Source organism: Mustelus asterias, chromosome 19 (assembly GCF_964213995.1).
Source record: "Mustelus asterias chromosome 19, sMusAst1.hap1.1, whole genome shotgun sequence".
NCBI classification, from domain to species: Eukaryota; Metazoa; Chordata; class Chondrichthyes; order Carcharhiniformes; family Triakidae; genus Mustelus; species Mustelus asterias.
In genome coordinates, this window is record NC_135819.1 from 45,148,884 (window position 1) to 45,167,887 (window position 19,004).

The window sequence follows — 19,004 nt, forward strand, 5'->3', positions numbered from 1 at the left end:
GGCAGGCATTGCCAACCTATATCCTCACTGACCCATGGCTTCACTTCTTCCCTATCACCTTCGTGCAAACTGAGTCTGCATTTGCAACTTCTCCTGGCCCCTGGCCAATTTTCAGAAGTAACATGATCACTTTAACCTCCTCCATTTGTACAAACTCCACCCCGCCCAGTGCGCTGAAGAATTTGACAATTAGTAGACAGGTTGTACCATGGAGAAAACTCCATAAAATAGAACTTGTTAAGTATAGACCAATCTTTGTCTGGAGTTCCCTAAACTGGACTATCTACTTAACAGGAAACCAAGGCAGTGATCTGGGTTTGATAGGGTTCATGTAATCCAAATGCATGGCTAATACCTTTTTTTGGAACAAATTGTCAATGTAATACTGTATCTACCAGGTACCGGCAGAGGGGGGGAGGTTATGAAATTTACTGGATGAAAAATAAGTCTAAGAAAATGGGTTTGAGAAGAGGGATAAGAAGTCAGAGAAAAACAGAACAGTCAGAGGAAAATGATTGAAAATGAAGGAGAGAATCATCACCAGTATTGAAGACAAATATTTCAACTCTTTGTCCAAATGCATCAGCAAATGAATGTAGTCATCTCTTTATGACACCTTGCAGCTTTTCAAGTTGGACACCCAAGTCACGGCACTGTCATCAGGTGGATTGCCACGAATCCTACTGTGCAGTTTTTTAAGCCACATTCATTCACAATGTGTGAACAGTTTTCTGCAGGTGATAAGTCACAGGCTGTGCTGTCCTTGAAATTTCATTTGTGGAAGTGTTGTGATGTCATTGCATAGAGAAGGAGGTTTTTGAAGGAGGTGCAATCCTGGAGGGTCTACAGTTGGATTACTCATCAGATCTTTTGTGATATAGGTGTCAACCCAGAGGCTGCACTATTTGTCCATTTCCTTTGCTCAACTTCAGCCGGTAATTCCTAACTCTGTTCATTTCTCATTCACCACGTCTCTCCGACTACCAGTTAGCCATGAGTAAAAAAGTGTCTTCAGGAAGAGGGCTGTACATCTTTCAACTCAGTGGATTGGTATGCAATTCTGCAGAAAATTTACCAAACTTTCTGACGAAAGGTTGTCGACATTAACTTTGGTTCTCTCTCCACAGATGCTGCCAGACCTGCTGAGTATTTCCATCATTTTCTATTTATATTGCTGAACTTCACTTCAGTTCCTTGAATGAAGCGCATTTCTCCCATCATTCAGACACTTTAGTGATTAACCAATTTTTGTTCTAACACTAAGCAGCCATATTACCACACCAATAAATTCAGACATTTGGGTGCTAAAGATGGAAGAAACAGCAGAAGTAAAAATTGCACCTGAAACTAATAAATGCTTTCGGTGTCCCAGCAATTGACTGCTACTTAATTTTGCTAAATCAGTCAGCTGTATAATGAGAATATCTATTATATGACATGTGATTTTTTTTCTCCCCCCCCCCCCACCCCCCCCCCCCACCCCACAGTTCAAACTATACTTTGTGAAGGTGGTGTACCACAACGCCCTGTTGTGTTTGTTGATCGTCCTGAGATTGTGCAATCCATCCGAAATGTACTCTATAAACTGGGAAAATATTCTGGCTGGATCACAATATATGGGATGGCAGGTTGCGGGAAGTCAGTATTAGCAGCCGAAGCCCTAAGGAATCACACAGTTATAACTGGTAAGTGTAGTTAATGACACTCTTTAAGTTTTACTACCTCTTTTTAAAGAAAACCTGTATTTATATAATAGCTTTCATGACTGCAGGACATTCCAAACACTTGATAATTGATGATGTACTCTCTCCCCCAACTTAAAGCATGTTCTGCAAACATGTCTTAGCACGGTTTGTGAATTAGGGAACTTACCTGAATAGTGGCATCGTTGACCTCAATTGTTTAGCATGGTTACTGTGCGCGCGCCAAGAACTGCATTACAACTGTCCATGCTCAGTCTGTTTTTTTTTCTTAGGCACTTCCTGATTTCACTTGCTGCCTTTCACTAGCTGTTTCCCTCCCTTGATCCCACTTGCTGCCTCCTGTTCGCCACTCCTCTCTTGATGTCCACTCGATGCTTTCTTCTCCTAACCCCCCACCCTCGCTCTTTCCCACTCACCATCCCTCTCTGTCTCATTTGCTGCTTCCTCGCAGCCTCTCACTCTCTGCCTCTCTCTCTGGGCACCCTTGCTCCTTCCTGCTCACTGTCTCTCCTAACCCCATTGCAATTTCAAGTTTGTCTTTCCTCTTCCCAACCCCCTCGCTGCTCCCCCCCCCCCCCCCAGGTGGAAGAGAGCAAGTAATGCACGTGACGCAGGAAATGATGAGCAGGAAGAGGTGAGGGGGGAGGCAGGAAAGGGCGAGGGGGAAACAAGAAGAGGTGAGGGGATGGTGAGTAGTAAGTAGAAAAATGATCTTTGGGCCAGTTAGATTCATGGCAACCAATAGGTTTTTAATGTAAAAATTACAGAACCGGAACATAACCCATCTTTGTTACTTTCTTGTGGGAAAGTGAGTTCAATTTTGCCCATTTTCCTCTCCCACCATTTTATAAGAGCATGTTAGGAGTGCTAAATGAGGGATAACTGTTTTATGACATACTGTTGCGGTGTTAAAAATCGCAGCAGTCAATTTTCTTCAGTAAGTTTCTGCAAACAGAAATGTGATAATAGCCCAATAACCTGTTGATGTTGATTGAGGAATAAAAATTGACTAGGACATTGGGATTAACTCCCCTGCTCCTCTTCTAAATAGTACGGTAGCATCTTTGACATCCACCTGACAGGACCTTGGTTTAACATCTCATCTGAAAGATGGTGCCTCCAATAGTGCAACATTTCCTCAGTGTTGCAATGGAGTGTCAGCTTTGGAACGTTTGACTCTGAGGCAGGAATGCTACCTCCTGAGCTGTAGTTGACATCTGACTTTAGACATCTTCTCTCTTAAAGTTGTGGACAATGCATTTCAATGTACCTCTGGCCCTCTCCCAGTTTTTGCTCTGGAATGTACGATCATTGACGCTGAGCCCACTGGCTAAGGTGCGTTTGTTATTAAATGGTAAAACACAGTTCTTAGAACAGGTGCAAGTGCTAACAGCTTGGTACTTGCATTGCAACTCCTTGTTAATAGTCATGATGAATGAACTGTTGTCACTAGATTGATTTTTAGTATATTGGCAGCAATACACACATCTATGTCACATTGGCCAATGCACTTTGATGTATGATGGCTTCAGTTCATTGCTTTAAATTGCTTCCACAACTACCACAATAGCAATTTACTTGTAGCCACCAAAATATAACTCTGATACGTCTGCGTTTTTCCTTACCCGAGGTTTCCCCCACCTGTGATTTACAGGAGACACAGCCAGGTTTAACCTATTGCCCACATGTCTGCTCTCACCTCTTCCTCTCCTGTCCAGAACCATGATAGGATCTCCCATTTCCTCACTTTCTACCCCATCAGCTTCCGCATTCAAAAGGATCATCCTCCACCACTTCCACCAACTCCAGCATGATGCTACTACGAAACACATCATCCTCTCATCACCCCACAGGCACCGCTCCTTCCATGACACCCTGGTCCGCTCCTCCTCCATCATGCCCAACTCCCCATCCCTTTCCCATGGCACCTTCCCTTGTAATCATAGAAGATGCAACACCTGTACGTTCACTTCCTTCCTCCTCACTGTTCAAATCCCAAACACTCATTTGGGTTAACCATGAAATCCCTTCAGTGCAGAAGGAGGCCATTTGGCCCATTGAGTCTGCACCGACTCTCCGAAAGAGCATGTTACCCAGACCCAGCTCCCTGCCCTCTCCAGATAGCCCAGCATATTTACCATGGCTAATGCACCAACCTACACATCTTTGGACACTAAGGGGCAATTTAGCATAGCCAATCCACCTAACCTGCACATCTTTAGTTAAGCAGCTTTTCTCTTCCTTCAGTTTGGTCTCTTGTATTAACTGCTCCCAACGCGGTCTCCTATACATTGGGGAGACTAACTGAGTGGCTGCTTTGTGCAATACCTTCACTCAGTTCGCAAGCAAGGCTCCCACCTTCCTGTTGCTTATCATTTTAACTCAGCACCTTGCTGCCATCCCCGCATGTCAGTCCTTGGACTTCTGGGCAATGCTTCAGGTGAAGCCCAACAGAAACTTGGGGAGCATCATCTCATCTTCCGACTAGGCATGTGACAGCCCTCAGGACTCAATATTAAGTTCAACAGCTTTAGACTGTGACCTTTCTTCTCCATCTTGAACTCCTTTTTTAAAAAATCCCATAAATTTGTTGTCTTAATGCAATAACCCTCCCTTTCCCCTCCACCCTCCCACACCAGCTTTTTGCTATTGTTGCAGTCTCTCACAGCTAATCATTACCTGTTAAGACTCGCATTCCAACCATTATCTTGCAATTGAGTCTGTGTCTTTATATGCCCTGTTTGTGAACCCAACTCTCCACTCACCTGAAGAAGGAGCAGTGCTCCGAAAGCTCGTGCTACCAAATAAACCTGTTGGATTTTAACCTGGTGTTGTGAAACTTCTTACTGTACCCACCCCAGTCCAATGCCGGCATCTCCACATCATAGTTTAATATCTAACACATTTCTCCCCCTCTTTAGTTCTGATGAAGTGCTAAATGGACTCAAAATGTTAACTCTGTTTTCTCTCCCTCCAGATGCTGTCAGACCTGCTGAGTTTTTCCAGCAATCTCCTCTTCTTTCAGATCCCAGCATCTGCAGTATTTTGCTTATTTTAGTGTTTAACATGTAACTCTTGTCTTGTTTGACTCAAAATGGGCTGAGTTTCAACTACTTTCTAGAAGAATAGAATTTGCACTGATGTTAGAAATTTCACACACCCACCATTACCCTTCATTGAAATCCTAGTGTAAAAACACTTAATGGCCGTTCAAAAAAAACCATACACACATTACTGTGTCAACATTGCAACATCCCAAATTAAAATGTGTTGTCTATTTTGATACTGAAAATGTTTGACAGCCCAATTTTGGACAGCAGTTAGAAAACAGTCAAATATTCCCTGTAGGACAGTTTAATTAGGACTGCATTGCTGCATAAGACAAGTGACTAATGCTTTCTGTGTCATGGTACCTCAGTTCATCTTCTTTGATCGTTGTGCCAGGCAGCTGCTGAAATCATTTTATAGCATCGAAGTTTTTTTCAAGAGTACTTCATTGCATGGATGTGGTGATTTGAAGCCCCGAATGTGAACTCTCATCATTTAATTAGCCAAAAGGGATTTTACTTATTAAATATTCAACTGATTTACAGCTACATACGCAATTTTGTTCTCATTCATGCCAAGTATTCAGGGAGCAGACATGACTCATTCATGTTGCACCAGTCTAGTGTGCGCGGTACCTTTCAAAATCAAAGGCAGATCCTAGGATCTCTATTTGGTGACAAATGTTAACCCGTACTCCTTGTCTCCTCTGACATCTGCGCAGCAGAGGAGCTTTACAGGGTATCTTATGTTCACACATGTAACAGGATTTAACAAGGAACAGATAGGAGGATTCAGGGGTCTTGAATAGGTCAGGTGGATTGCTGCATTATGCTCTAAGCACTGCCTTCCACTTTTTTTCTTTGCAAAGAGACCTGTGCCTTGACAGCTCTGACATGGAAGGTGTGGGAAAAAAGGTGAAATCCTTGAATCAGAAGATCAGGGAGATGAAGAGACATGGAGCAGCACCATAGGCAGCAGTTTGAGAATTGTGGAGGAGGTGGGAGGGAAACTTACGGCACCTTCAGTTGAGTGTTTACATTCCACCTAACATTCGCTGCCGTGTCCATTCTATAATCTCCGGTTATCTTCTCAATTTGCACCTCACATTTACAAATATCAGTCACCAAAAGAAATAAAGCCACAATCACAGTTCTTATTGGTATTGGTGCAAAAAGTACAGACTAACAGAACCCAACTCGTATAAGGCTCTAGTACGTAGTCTAAAAATATACTATATAGCTCATTGCTGTGGCTAATCCCAGGTGTAATTTCTTCTTCTTTGGCCTGTTATCACACCTCATTTTGGTGCCACTAAACCCAAGTCTGCGATATGGGTAGTTGAGAAAATAAGAACTAGGAGTAGGTAGTTCAGTCCCTTGAGCCTGCCCTGCCATTCAGTACAATCATGGCTGATTTCATCTAGGCCTCAACGCTACTTTCCCACCCACTGTCCATAACCCTTCAACCCATTACTAATTAAAAATCTGTCTTATCTCATCCTTAAATTTACTCAATGTCCTGGCATCTATTGCACTCTGGGGTAGTGAATTCCTCAGATTCACTACCCTTTGAGAGAAGTATAAAATGTTGGTTAGGCCATATTTGAAATACTGTGTCCAATTCTGGTCACCACGCTACCAGAAGGACATGGTGGCTTTGGAGGGAGTACAGAAAAGGTTTACCAGGATGTTGCCTGGTATTAGCTAGGAGGAGAGATTGAATAAACTGGGATTATTCTCCCTGGAAAGACGGAGGCTGAGGGGCGACCTGATGGACATTTATAAAATTATGAGGGGCATACATAAGGTGAACAGTTTGAAACTTTTTCCAAAGGCAGAAATGACAATTACAAGGGGGCACAAGTTCAAGGTAAGGGAGGGAAGGTTCAGTAGAGATGTGCGGGGGAAGTTTTTTATACAGAGGGTGGTGGGGGCCTGGAATGCACTGCCAAGTGAGGTGGTTGAGGCAGATACATTAGTGAAATTTAAGATTTATCTGGATAGGCATGTGAACAGGTGGGGTATAAAGGGATACAAGTGGTCTAGGTAGGACAACGTGATTGGCGCAGACTTGGTGGACCAAAGGGCCTGTTCCTGTGCAGTACTGTTCTTTGTTCACCTCTATTCTAAATCTGTACCCCTTATCCTAAAACTATGAATTCTTGTTCTGGATTGCCCCACAAAAGGAAGCATCTGCTCTACATCTACTTTGTCAATACCTTTTATTATCTTATATATCTCAATTAGATTTCCTCTAGTTCTTCTAAACTCCAGAGAGTATAGGCCTAAATGCTCAATCTCTCTTCGGACGACAAACCCCTCATCTCTGGAATCAATCTAGTGAACCTCCTCTGAACTGTCTCCAATGCCACTACATCTTTCCTCAAATAAGGGGACCAAAACTGTGCTCAATTCTCCAGGTGAAGCCTCACCAATGCCCTGTATAGTTGCAGCAACACTTCCTTACTTTTATAATATATTTCTTTAGCTATAAATACCAAAATTCCATTTACTTTCCTTATTATCTGCTGTACCTGCAAAGCAATTTTCTGCGTCTCAAGCACGAGGGCACCCAGATCCCTCTGCATCAAAACACCCAAAGCCCCTCTCTCCATTTAGATAAGTTGCCTCTCCGTTTTTCAGACCAAAATGGATAACCTCACACTTGTCCATATTAAACTCCATCTGCCACATTTTGGCCCACTCACCTAACCTATATATATCCATTTGTAAATTTCTTATTTCCTCATTACAACTCACTATCCCACTTATTTTAGTGTCACCTGCAAATTTAGCTTTGGTACCTTCTATCCCTGTATCCAAGTCGTTACATAGATTGTAAATAGTTGGGGCCCTGAGGGCCGAACCCTGTAGCACCCCACTAGTTACATCTTGCTAACCAGAAAAAGTCCCATTTATCCCGACTCTTTGCCTTCTGTCAGCTAGCCAGTATTCTACCCAAGCTAATAAATTACCCCTAACCCCACATGATCTTTCAATCGCTACAAACATCTCTGCAGCATCGTTAGACTATTTCTTTGGCGTGATCAGTAATTTGATTACATCTTTCGGAACTGTAATTTGACAGAATGTTTTCCCGGAGGAGTGCACTGGGTCGCAGTTGGAAAACAGGACCGTGCAGGTATTCTTGTTAAACTGCAGAATCTCTGCAGCCGACTTAACCAGGGATCACAGTCTTACCCAAGTCCGCCTCTAAACATTGAGGAAGCCAGGGACCGACTCCGTTTCATGATGTCACGTAAATACCCCAGGTAGGAGAGATGAAAATGTCTTTTTTGTGCGAAAACGTGTTGTGTTCTAAGTAACCTAGTAAACATCACTGCTAAATTTGTCAAGTACAGGTAACTGCGGGAAACAGGTTACCAACCTTGTTTGAAATATGGATGCAGCGCAGACTAGTCACGTTTAATTCAGATGATCTGATGATTAGAATTGTGAGCACAAAATTCACATCATTCAGTGTTTACATCAAATTATTGGACAAAGTGCTTTGATGTTAATAGACTTTAGATTATCATGTGTAGAGTGACTTGGGGAAGGGAAGGGCTGGTATAATAAGTCCTCGGAGGCAGAAGTCCCTTCACCAAAATCCCTTTATTTACAGGTCTGACAACAGCATACAGAATGTTTTCAGTTAGCAGTCTACACTAGGAGTCCCAGAGGAACTGACACGCCTGTTTAAGTACAAAGCAAGAGGCTCCCTGACTGGCCCATCAATTTGGCTCTTAATCAGGGAGTTCATATTCTAACAGGCCCACCTCAATTGCCTGATTAAAGTCATTAGAGCTGGTTAATGCAAAGACTTAAATCACTTCAACCCTGGGATCTGGGTTTGAATCTGGCTGACAATCGGTTGTAAGTTGTTCATGACTTAATAGCCTTACGCGCCTGATTAGTGACAATTTGGCTCTTCATTCATAGCACAGAAATGCTTGGAATCTACTATTCCAGTTGGAGAGAGGCTCTGTTGTAAAAAGTGCATTTGATTATGGTTTTTTTTTTGAGCTTAGGTAGCTTGAACCTGCACTTTGTCCAATCTGAAATAACTATATGTTGGCACAAATTGTAGGCAGTGCGAAGTGTTGCATTCCTCAGTACTGATGCACTTCACTATGCTTCAAAAAATGTTAGAACTCGCTATGAAATGTGTGCATTACGACTATGAATAATTTTCAAAGCATAAAACATTGGGCGGAGTTCTCCCCTTTTTTATTCATTCGTGGGACATGCGTGTCGCTGGCTGGCCAGAGTTTATTGTCCATCCCTAGTTGCCCGAGGGCATTTGAGAGTCAACCACGTTGCTGTGACTCTGGAGTCACATGTAGGCTAGACTAGGTAAGGACGGCAGATTTCCTTCCCTAAAGCACATTAGTGAACCAGATGAGTTTTTCTGACAATCAACAGTGGTTTCATGGTCATCAATAGATCCTTAATTCCAGATATTTTTTATGGAATTCAAATTCCACCATTGTTGTGGCGGGATTCGAACCCAGGTGTCCAGAACATTAGCTGAGTTTCTGGATTGATAATCTAGTGATAATACCACTAGGCCAGCAGGTTTGGTGGCGGTGAGGCACGGTGAATCGAACAGGAGCTAAAAAGTTAGGAACAAGCCAGCGTAAAATCACATTAACCAGCTGTAATTCTCCCAGTGGCGCGTTAATGATGGGACAGTCATCCCTTCCCACTGGCAGGTGAAGCACATGCCATTTACATTCATTTGCATCTCATGAATGCTCATTAAGACAGCTGCCCGCTGGCATCCCATCAGGCCTTACAATCTTGCGTCATGCCAACGGGAATTTAGGTCAGCGTCAAACCCGATTGCTAATGAGCAGCCTGTGCAAGATGGACCTCAGTTTGCCAGAGACTTCGGGGTAAATGCAAGAACTTTTTGCCATAGTGCTGGGCCAAGTTCTGGTAGATGGGATTAGGTGGGAGGTCAGGTGTTTCTTGCATGTCAGTGCAGACCTGATAGGCCAAAGGGCCTCCTCTACACTGTATGATTCTGTGATTCTCCTGATGTGCTATTCACCACTCTGCTGCAGCAAACTGATTCCTGTCTCCATCTCCATGCCAAGCTGTTCTTCATGGATAGCAAGCACTCTGCTGCTGGACCCATGGGCCCTCCTGTGTCACCGAGTTGGATCAATATTGTGCTTCGGGTTGGAGAATATAAGGATCTCCTTGCCTCTGGTGCCACACAACAATGTCTATCTGAACAGCACTGTGCTGTGGGAACTCATGCTGCCACTGCAACAAAGATCCAAAGTTCAACTGAGGTGGAGAGTGGTCTGAGAGGGGTGTGACTTAACCAAGAAAAGTGGGGAGGGGGGTGGCAATGTGGAAGGAGGGCTGTGCAAGGAAGGGGAGGGTAAGGGCTCATGATGGCATGAACAGGGGCAAGAGGGTGGATGAAGAAGACGAACTGTGGAAAGCAGAGGGAAGACCAATGGAGGGAAATTGGACCCTACAAAGCTGCGTGAAAAGCTCACAAACAAGGGGGTCAAAGGGATACCACAACATTTAATAGAAGGAGATAGATGAACGTCTAGAGGCGGTGGGTAGAGGTACAAGTGGGGCATGGGTGGCTCGCTGGTGATGGGTTCAGGGGAGGGAGGGTGGTTGAATCAAGGAACAAAACTACTTCTTGCGGCTGCTGGCCTTTTTCCTCTGGGTTGCTGACATCCTGCAGTCTGGTGAAGGCAGGTGGGCTGGAGAGAGAGTGATACTCATATGTTGGACCAGCATTTAAATATGGCACTAGGACCTTCAAACCTGTCAGTTGAGGGCGAGTGGATGAATCAGTTGGCCACTTGCCAAGAAAGTTGGAGGGGAACTCACTTTGTGCATAATTAATGAGCTTCCAAGTGCAGAATCTGGCGTGGGATCTTGCTATTCTGGTCGATGGGACAGGCACTGCTGGAGCTGTCTGCCACCACTTTTAGCCTCAAAGTAGGAGAATTCCACCTGTTGTGTTCTGACATGCCAGCCAATGTTTGCTCAATACATTTCTCAGAAATAATGTATTGGCATCAATGGGTGATGCACCAAAGTTGGAGTGAGAGAATGAAGGGCAACTTACCTTTTTACTGTTGTTAGAAGATGATGTACATCTGGAAAGCTGCGTTTGTTAAATCTGTTTTTTTTCCCCAATGTAATTAATAATTGTTACAGCTTAAAGCAATTAATTGGGTGTGAAACATTCTGCATACCAAGAGGTTCTTTTTTTTTTCCAATCTAATTTAGATCACTTTTGGTTCTGGATGACGTCTGGGACAGCTGGGTGCTAAAATGTTTTGATGTTCAATGTCGTGTTCTAATCACCAGCAGAGATAAGAGCATCACTGAAGCAGTTACAGGTAATGAGGTTTTATTCCTAAAATAATTGTTTTTCACAGATCCTGTAATTTGTGCCTCTTCCAAACTGCTTCAAGTTGTAAGAAACAAAGTTTGTGTATTTAATTCATGTATATGCTCAAGCCATTTTAAGTTGTTTTGCGCATTTAAATTTTAAGAGTTTTGATGATGTGTACGGCCAACAGATTGTGGAGATGTGTATGAGTCTTGGAGATGACTGATGGCCCTACTGGCCTCCAGATGAATTGTCGAGAGGTCTGGCAGAACATCATAACCAGAATGCGTAGCAGTGTTCCCTGATAACTGCTTCTTCTCCAGTATGTACAGGTGGCACAGTGACTAGCATTGCTGCCTCACAGCGCCAGGGACCCGGATTCAATTCCAGCCTCAGGTGACTGTGTGGAGTGTGCACGTCCTCCATGTGTTTCCACCGGGTGCTCCAGTTTCCTCCCAAAGTCCAAAGATGTGCAGGTTAGGTGGATTGGCCATGCTAAATTGTCCCTTACTGTCAGGGGGATTAACGGTAAATACGCGGGGTTATGAGGTTAGGGCCTGGGCGGGATTGTTGTTGTTGTATTTTCTATCAGAATAGGAATGGATATGGTCCAGAGCAGGCAGTGATATGTGGCGAAGGTAAGGGGTATAAGTTATGTCGGCATTCAGTTTCTCCAGGAATTGTGTATTCCAGATCTGAAGGCTTTTATCTGGAATGTTGCAGATTAGACTAGGCCATTTTCTGTGATTGGGACTGGATCATTTATTGACGTCTGGGACGTCATTCTGGGGCATTCTTGTGGGTTATCTTGCAGGAAGTGTTTAAACCATAGAAACCCTACAGTGCAGAAAGAGGCCATTCGGCCCATCAAGTCTGCACCGACAACAATCCCATCCAGGCCATATCCCTACATATTTACCCGCTAATCCCTCTAATCTACGCATCCCGGAACACTAAGGGGCAATTGAGTTTAGCCAATCAACCTAACCCGCACATCTTTGGATTGTGGGAGGAAACCGGAGCACCCGGAGGAAACCCACGCAGACACGAGGAGAATGCTACGATATTCAATGTGGATTGTAATTGAACACGCTTGACAAGAAGCATGGGTCTCATGGGGTAGTCCTACACAGTGGGAAGTGTTGAAAGAATTATTTAGTAAAACGAGGATAAGTTGGGAAGAATTCAAAGAAATATTTATAGAGTCGTAGAATCCCCACAGTGCAGAAAGAGGCCATTTGGCCCATCAAGCCTGCACCAACAATAATTCCATCCAGGCCCTACCCCCGTAATCCCGTATTTACCCTGCTAGTGCCCCTGATACTAAGGGGCAATTTAGCATGGCCAATCAACCTTACCCGCACACCTTTGGAGTGTGGGAGGAAACCCACGCAGACATGGGGAGAATGTGCAGACAGTGACGCAAGGTCGGAATTGAACCCAGGTCTCTGGCGCTGTGAAGCAGCAGTGCTAACCATTGTGCCACCATGCTGTCCCAGTATGCTACAGAACCAGAATGTTTGCTTAAAAGACAAAAGTTCCACATACATTGGTTCACCATGGTTGGTTAACTATAAAGGACAGAATCAAGATAAAGGAAAAGAATTAGTAGAAATCCAGCAGACTGTGAAATACCATATTAAACAATTCAGCTACAAAGAAAGTAATAAGCAATAAAAATAGGAAATTGGAGAAATACTTTCAAGTGATGTCAAAACTAAATATTTAAGAGAAAAAGATTGGTAAAGCAGAATATGGATCCATTAAAGGAAATTGCAGGCAAGATCAAATGGATAAGAAAATAGCAGACCTGTTAAACAAGTACTTTGTCCTCTTACACTGTAAATGTGGATACAAAGTGCCATCAGTTCAAGCAAAACTAAATACAAGTCAAAGGGAGAAATCTAATAGAGTTAACATCAGGTTTTTTAAAATGATGATGGTGAAAATAATAGCATTTAAGGTAGAAAAACCTTCAGGGCCTGATAGTTTGCACCCTAGGGCATTAAGAGAAAAAGGTGAGGAAATTGCAGGTGCATTAGTCACGATTTTTCAAAGCCCTCTAGATTTAGCAATTTTGCCTTTGGATTGGAAGATTCAAAATGTAAGTATTATTGAAGAAGAGATGGAGGGGGAAGCGAGGTACTGTAACTGCATCCTGTCAGTTTATTGCCAATTGTGGGAAAGGTACTGGAATCAGAGACCGAGTGATTGAAGAGAGCCAACGTGACTTTGTGAAGGATAAGTTCTGGCTGATGAATCCAGGTGATTTTTTTTCGCGGTGACCAGCATATGCATAGGGGAGTGTTGTTAAATAACATTTGATAACATGCTTCAATGGAGATGAAGAACAAAAATGAAAATGGAATTGGCATTAACTTTGTGATAAGGGTGGGTAGCTGATTCGGAGTTAGGGATAACAGAATAGTTACCTGATTGGTGAGATTGTGGGGAAGTATGACCATCCACTTTGGTTCTGAGGAGGACAAATTGGAACATTTTCTTAACTGTAAGAGAGTAAGAGCTGTGGAAGAGTTGGTGGATTCAAGTGTGCATGTAGACAAATCACTGAAAGTTATTGTACATCTATAAAATATAATCAAAATGACCAGTGGCCCAGAATTTGCTGCACCTGGTCTGCGAATGGCACCCAGTGCCTATTTAATCTCCATGATATTTTGCTTGTAAGTTACCTGATGTGTGAGATGAACTTCACGAGGCAACCTCTGTCCCGCGTTTGACAAGGTCCCTCATGGCAGGCTGGTGCAAAAGGTTAAATCTCACGGGATAAAAGGTGAACTAGCTAGATGGGTGGAGAACTGGCTTAGCCATAGAAGTGGAGATGCCGGCGTTGGACTGGGGTAAACACAGTAAGAAGTTTAACAACACCAGGTTAAAGTCCAACAGGTTTATTTGGTAGCAAAAGCCACACAAGCTTTCGAGGCTCTAAGCCCCTTCTTCAGGTGAGTGGGAATTCTGTTCACAAACAGAATTTATAAAGACACAGACTCAATTTACATGAATAATGGTTGGAATGCGAATACTTACAACTAATCCAGTCTTTAAGAAACAAAACAATGGGAGTGGAGAGAGCATCAAGACAGGCTAAAAAGATGTGTATTGTCTCCAGACAAGACAGCCAGTGAAACTCTGCAGGTCCACGCAACTGTGGGAGTTACAAATATTGTGACATGAACCCAATATCCCGGTTGAGGCCGTCCTTGTGTGTGCGGAACTTGGCTATCAGTTTCTGCTCAGCGACTCACCTTCGCGACACACGACAGCGCAGAGTCGCTGAGCAGAAACTGATAGCCAAGTTCCGCACACACAAGGACGGCCTCAACCGGGATATTGGGTTCATGTCACAATATTTGTAACTCCCACAGTTGCGTGGACCTGCAGAGTTTCACTGGCTGTCTTGTCTGGAGACAATACACATCTTTTTAGCCTGTCTTGATGCTCTCTCCACTCCCATTGTTTTGTTTCTTAAAGACTGGATTAGTTGTAAGTATTCGCATTCCAACCATTATTCATGTAAATTGAGTCTGTGTCTTTATAAATTCTGTTTGTGAACAGAATTCCCACTCACCTGAAGAAGGGGCTTAGAGCTTCGAAAGCTTGTGTGGCTTTTGCTACCAAATAAACCTGTTGGACTTTAACCTGGTGTTGTTAAACTTCTTACTGTGTTAGCCATAGAAGACAGAGAGAGCAGTGGAGGGGTCTTTTTCCGGTTGGAGGTCTGTTCTGCAGGGCTCTGTACTGGGACCTCTGCTGTTTGTGATATATATCAATGATTTGGAGGAAGATGTAGCTGGTGTGATCAGTAAGTTTGCGGACGACACGAAGATTGCTGGAGTTGCGGATAGTGATGAACATTGTCAGAGAATACAGCAGGATATAGATAGGCTGGAACATTGGGCGGAGAAATGGCAGATGGAATTTAATCCAGATAAATGCAAAGTGATGCATTTCGGTAGATCTAATGTAAGGGGGAGCTATACAATAAATGGCAGAACCATCAGGAGTATAGACACACAGAGGGACCTGGGTGTACAAGTCCACAGATCCTTAAAGGTGGCAGCACAGGTGGAGAGGGTGGTGAAGAAGGCATATGGCATGCTTGCCTTTATTGGATGGGGCATAGAATACAAAAGTTAGCATATGATGTTGCAGCTGTATAGAACGTTGGTTAGGCCACATTTGGAATACTGTGTCCAGTTCTGGTCACCACACTACCAGAAGGACGTGGAGGCTTTGGAGAGAGTACAGAAAAGTTTTACCAGGATGTTGCCTGGTATGGAGGGTCTTAGCTATGAGGAGAGATTGAGTAAACTGTGGATGTTCTCCGTGGAAAGACGGAGGATGGGGGTCGACCTAATAGAGGTGTATAAAATTATGAAGGGCATAGATAGGGTGAACAGTGGGAAGCTTTTTCCCAGGTCGGAGGTGACGAGCACAAGGGGTCACAGGTTCAAGGTGAGGGGGGGCAAGGTTCAACACTGATGTCAGGGGACGTACTTTACACAGAGGGTGGGAGGGGCCTGGAATGCACTGCCAAACAAGGTGTTTGAGGTGGACACGCTGGGATCGTTTAAGACTTATCTAGATAGCCACATGAACAGACTGCGAATAGAGGGATACAAACGAATGGTCTAGTTGGGCACATGAGCGGCGCAGGCTTGGAGGGCTGAAGGGCCTGTTCCTGTGCTGTTTTGTTCTTTGTTCTTTGAGTCAACAGGGCAGGCAAACATTTATCTCCTTAATCAATCGGATTGTTAAATGGACAGTGCAGAGACAAATAAGGAAATGTAAATTAGACTACAGTAAGAAGTCTCACAACAACAGGTTAAAGTCCAACAGGTTTATTTGGAATCATGAGCTTTCGGAGCGCTGCTCCTTCCTCAGGTGAGTGGAGAGTTGGGTTCACAAACACGGCATATATAGACAGAGACGCAATTGCAAGATAATGGTTGCCTGCGTTACTTTAACTTTTAAAAAATCACCAAGTAATCTGAAGAAATGAGGATTCATATAACAAACTTTTCAACACCAAAGAATTTGGTGGGCGGCAATTAAAAGGGTAGGTGAGCTGAAATGGACATGCCGTAACTTAGTTTGTATTTATCATGTGGATACAGCAACTTCACACCTTTCAGTGCCCTATAATGGTGAGGCAGATGGCAAGATGCCATTTTTGCAAAGCTAACAGCAGATCTCAAATAGCATCTTTTGGATTCTCATATTTGACTGTTCATCGACTTGTATCTGAAATTGCTGTCCGATGTAGTGGTGAGAACTATTTGGCTCATTGTTGTTTTGACACCAAATCTTGAGGCTTTACCTCAAGGAGGTTGGGAGTGGTCAGATGTAGTCAGAACCCACCTCAAGTACAACATTCAGTTTGGGCACCTTGGCTCAGCAAAGATCAAGTGGAATGACCTGTTTTGTTCTTGTGCCCTGTTTTTGCAAAATTATAGCTCTTCAGCAGTCCTTGCATATTGCATATGGGAAGAGAAAAAAATAAACTAACAATGTGCTGAACGAAACCGGAACTGAGGTGATACGTATTTAGGAAAGATTGAAAGGGATGGGACTTTATTATCTCTGAGAAAGAGAAGGCTGAGTGAGGGGTGGCCTGATAAAGATCTTTAAGATAACAAAAGAGTTTGATAGAGTAGAAGTGGAAAATATATTTTCACTTGTGGGTGCAACTAGTTCAAGGGGCTTCACATATAAAACTGGAGAATTCAGGAGAAGCTTATGTACCCAAGGAGTAGGTGAGGTAAGTTGGGCATGGTATAGATGGACTTAAAGGAAAGCGAATGAAGTACATCAGAAAGAAAGGATATGCTCAACAACTCAACATCATCTAGAGTAGAGAGTTCCAAAGATTCATAACCCTCTGAGTGGATGAATTTCTTCTTGCATCAGTCCTAAATGACCAATTCCTTATCCTGATATTCTGACTCCTAGTTCCAGTCCTTCCAGCCAGGTGAAACCACCTCCGGAGCTCTGGAACAATTTTGAGCACCGCTACTTCTTCAAAACTCCGGAGAAAATAAACTCATTCTACTTACTCTGAGTTCAGGACTCCAGGGAGATGCTAGCAAGTGTTCTATTTATCAGACATCCAGTCTTGAACGAATTGCATTTTCCTGCTATTAAACATCACAAAAAAGCAAAGCCATCTCCTATGGCAAACTCCCACCACCCAAGTTTTTGCTCCAAAATGCTGAAGAGCCTTTAGAATGTAAATGGTAAAAGAGTGTTTCCGCTGGTTGGTGAATTGATAACAAAGTTAAACCTTCAGCACTCTGCCAGAAGAGTGTAGAGAAAAGTTTGGGGAAAATAAATGCCAGGGACTTTAGAATGCTGTGCCATAAGTACCTATTGATTGTAACGTTTAAAATGGTGTAGAAAGAATTTAAAAAGGGAGAATAGAAAGAAGATGCAGTGAAATAATAAGAAAATGGGACTAGAGTAGAAAGCTTCGGTTGAAGAGCTGCAGAAACACAATGAGGCAAATGGTCTCCTATGTTTTGATTTCCAAAATTCTACAAGTGCTCCATCGAGTGCTAGATGATGACTCCACAGATAGAGCTGTGCCTAAACATTAATTACCACCTTCAGAAGAGGAAATTAAAAAATAAATGGGGAATGACCATTTTAATGATGTGGGTATTGGATGAGTTTCTCAGTTATCACTGGAAATGCTGAATCGCCTTGGTAGTTACCAAGTAATGATGCTAATTAACTTCACTAATTTGAATAAGCATATCTTGCAGAAAAATGCTCATTAAACTTTTTTAATGTTCTGCAGGTAATAAGTTCCTCGTATCTGTACAAAGTGGTCTGAGCAACGACAAGGGGCTAGAAATACTCTCACGTTTTGTTAACTCAAAGGTGTCCTCGCTGCCAGAAGAAGCGCACAGCATAGTAGAGGAATGTAAAGGTAAGTCTCTTAATGGCCTGCTAACATGCATAACATCCCCAGATTGTGTTGCAGATGAGAATCAAACACCAAGCAGAGTTGGAAGTGTGCATTGACATGACTGAAACTATGGTCAAAAGGATAAGTTGTGCCTGGTACAGAATCAGTTCTGGGATTCTCTAAACGTTAACTTTGTTCCTCTCTCCACAGATGCTTCCTGACCTGCTGAGTTATTTCAGCAGTTTGTTTTTACTTCAGATTTCCAGCATCTGAAGTGTTATGCTTTTATCTCAGTATTTAAGATTGCCACTAGTTCTATACCTCAGAGTGCATCAATAACTGTGGTATATTGTGTGGCCAAAAGCAAAGTCACTTTCATTACTGTGCTGGATTCCATTATGTATTTAGCCTTGCTGCTGCAATATTTATTCTTGCCACTGAATGGCAGTATACTAAATCTGAATTTCAACCTTGAAATACACTGTACGGTAATACAGCTGAACCTAACTCCAGCTGCTTGCAACGTTGTAGAATGTGTTTATTTTCTGCACAGTAATTACATATCTAAAATTTAGTACAACATGTCAGACGATTTATAAGTTGTGGTAGGAATACCGAAAGGGTTTAGGTGATTTAAATCATTCATGAGGCAATATATCTTTGAAATGTGCATCTTCCTGTGCGGCTTTTAATATATCCAGATGCCATTCACAGTTTCATTCTGATTTGGCTAATGATTTTGGCAGTGTAAGTTGGGTTGATTGGCTCTGAGATCGGATGATGTGCTTTAAAGGCATAATGTGGACTCAAATATCATTGCATTTTGAGGAGCAATATTATATTTCGAATTTTCTTTCCATTTACCATTCCTCATACTTCAGATGTTGCACTGTCTAATGGCAATTTCTGCTTCATGCTTAAAGAAACAACACAGGAGTCATTTGTAA

The 19,004-nt window shown here is 43.0% G+C and overlaps 1 protein-coding gene across 3 annotated transcripts in view; it reads left to right on the plus strand.

Moving 5' to 3' along the window:
• The window catches only part of apaf1 (apoptotic peptidase activating factor 1), a 203,918-nt gene that overhangs the window by 18,404 nt on the left and 166,510 nt on the right, over positions 1-19,004 (plus strand). For all 3 annotated transcript variants that reach the window (XM_078235466.1, XM_078235467.1, XM_078235468.1), the window contains exons 4-7: positions 1,488-1,685; positions 7,839-8,022; positions 11,021-11,133; positions 17,947-18,078. In XM_078235466.1, the coding sequence (XP_078091592.1) occupies positions 1,488-1,685; positions 7,839-8,022; positions 11,021-11,133; positions 17,947-18,078 (627 nt within the window). The remainder of the gene's footprint in view (positions 1-1,487; positions 1,686-7,838; positions 8,023-11,020; positions 11,134-17,946; positions 18,079-19,004) is intronic.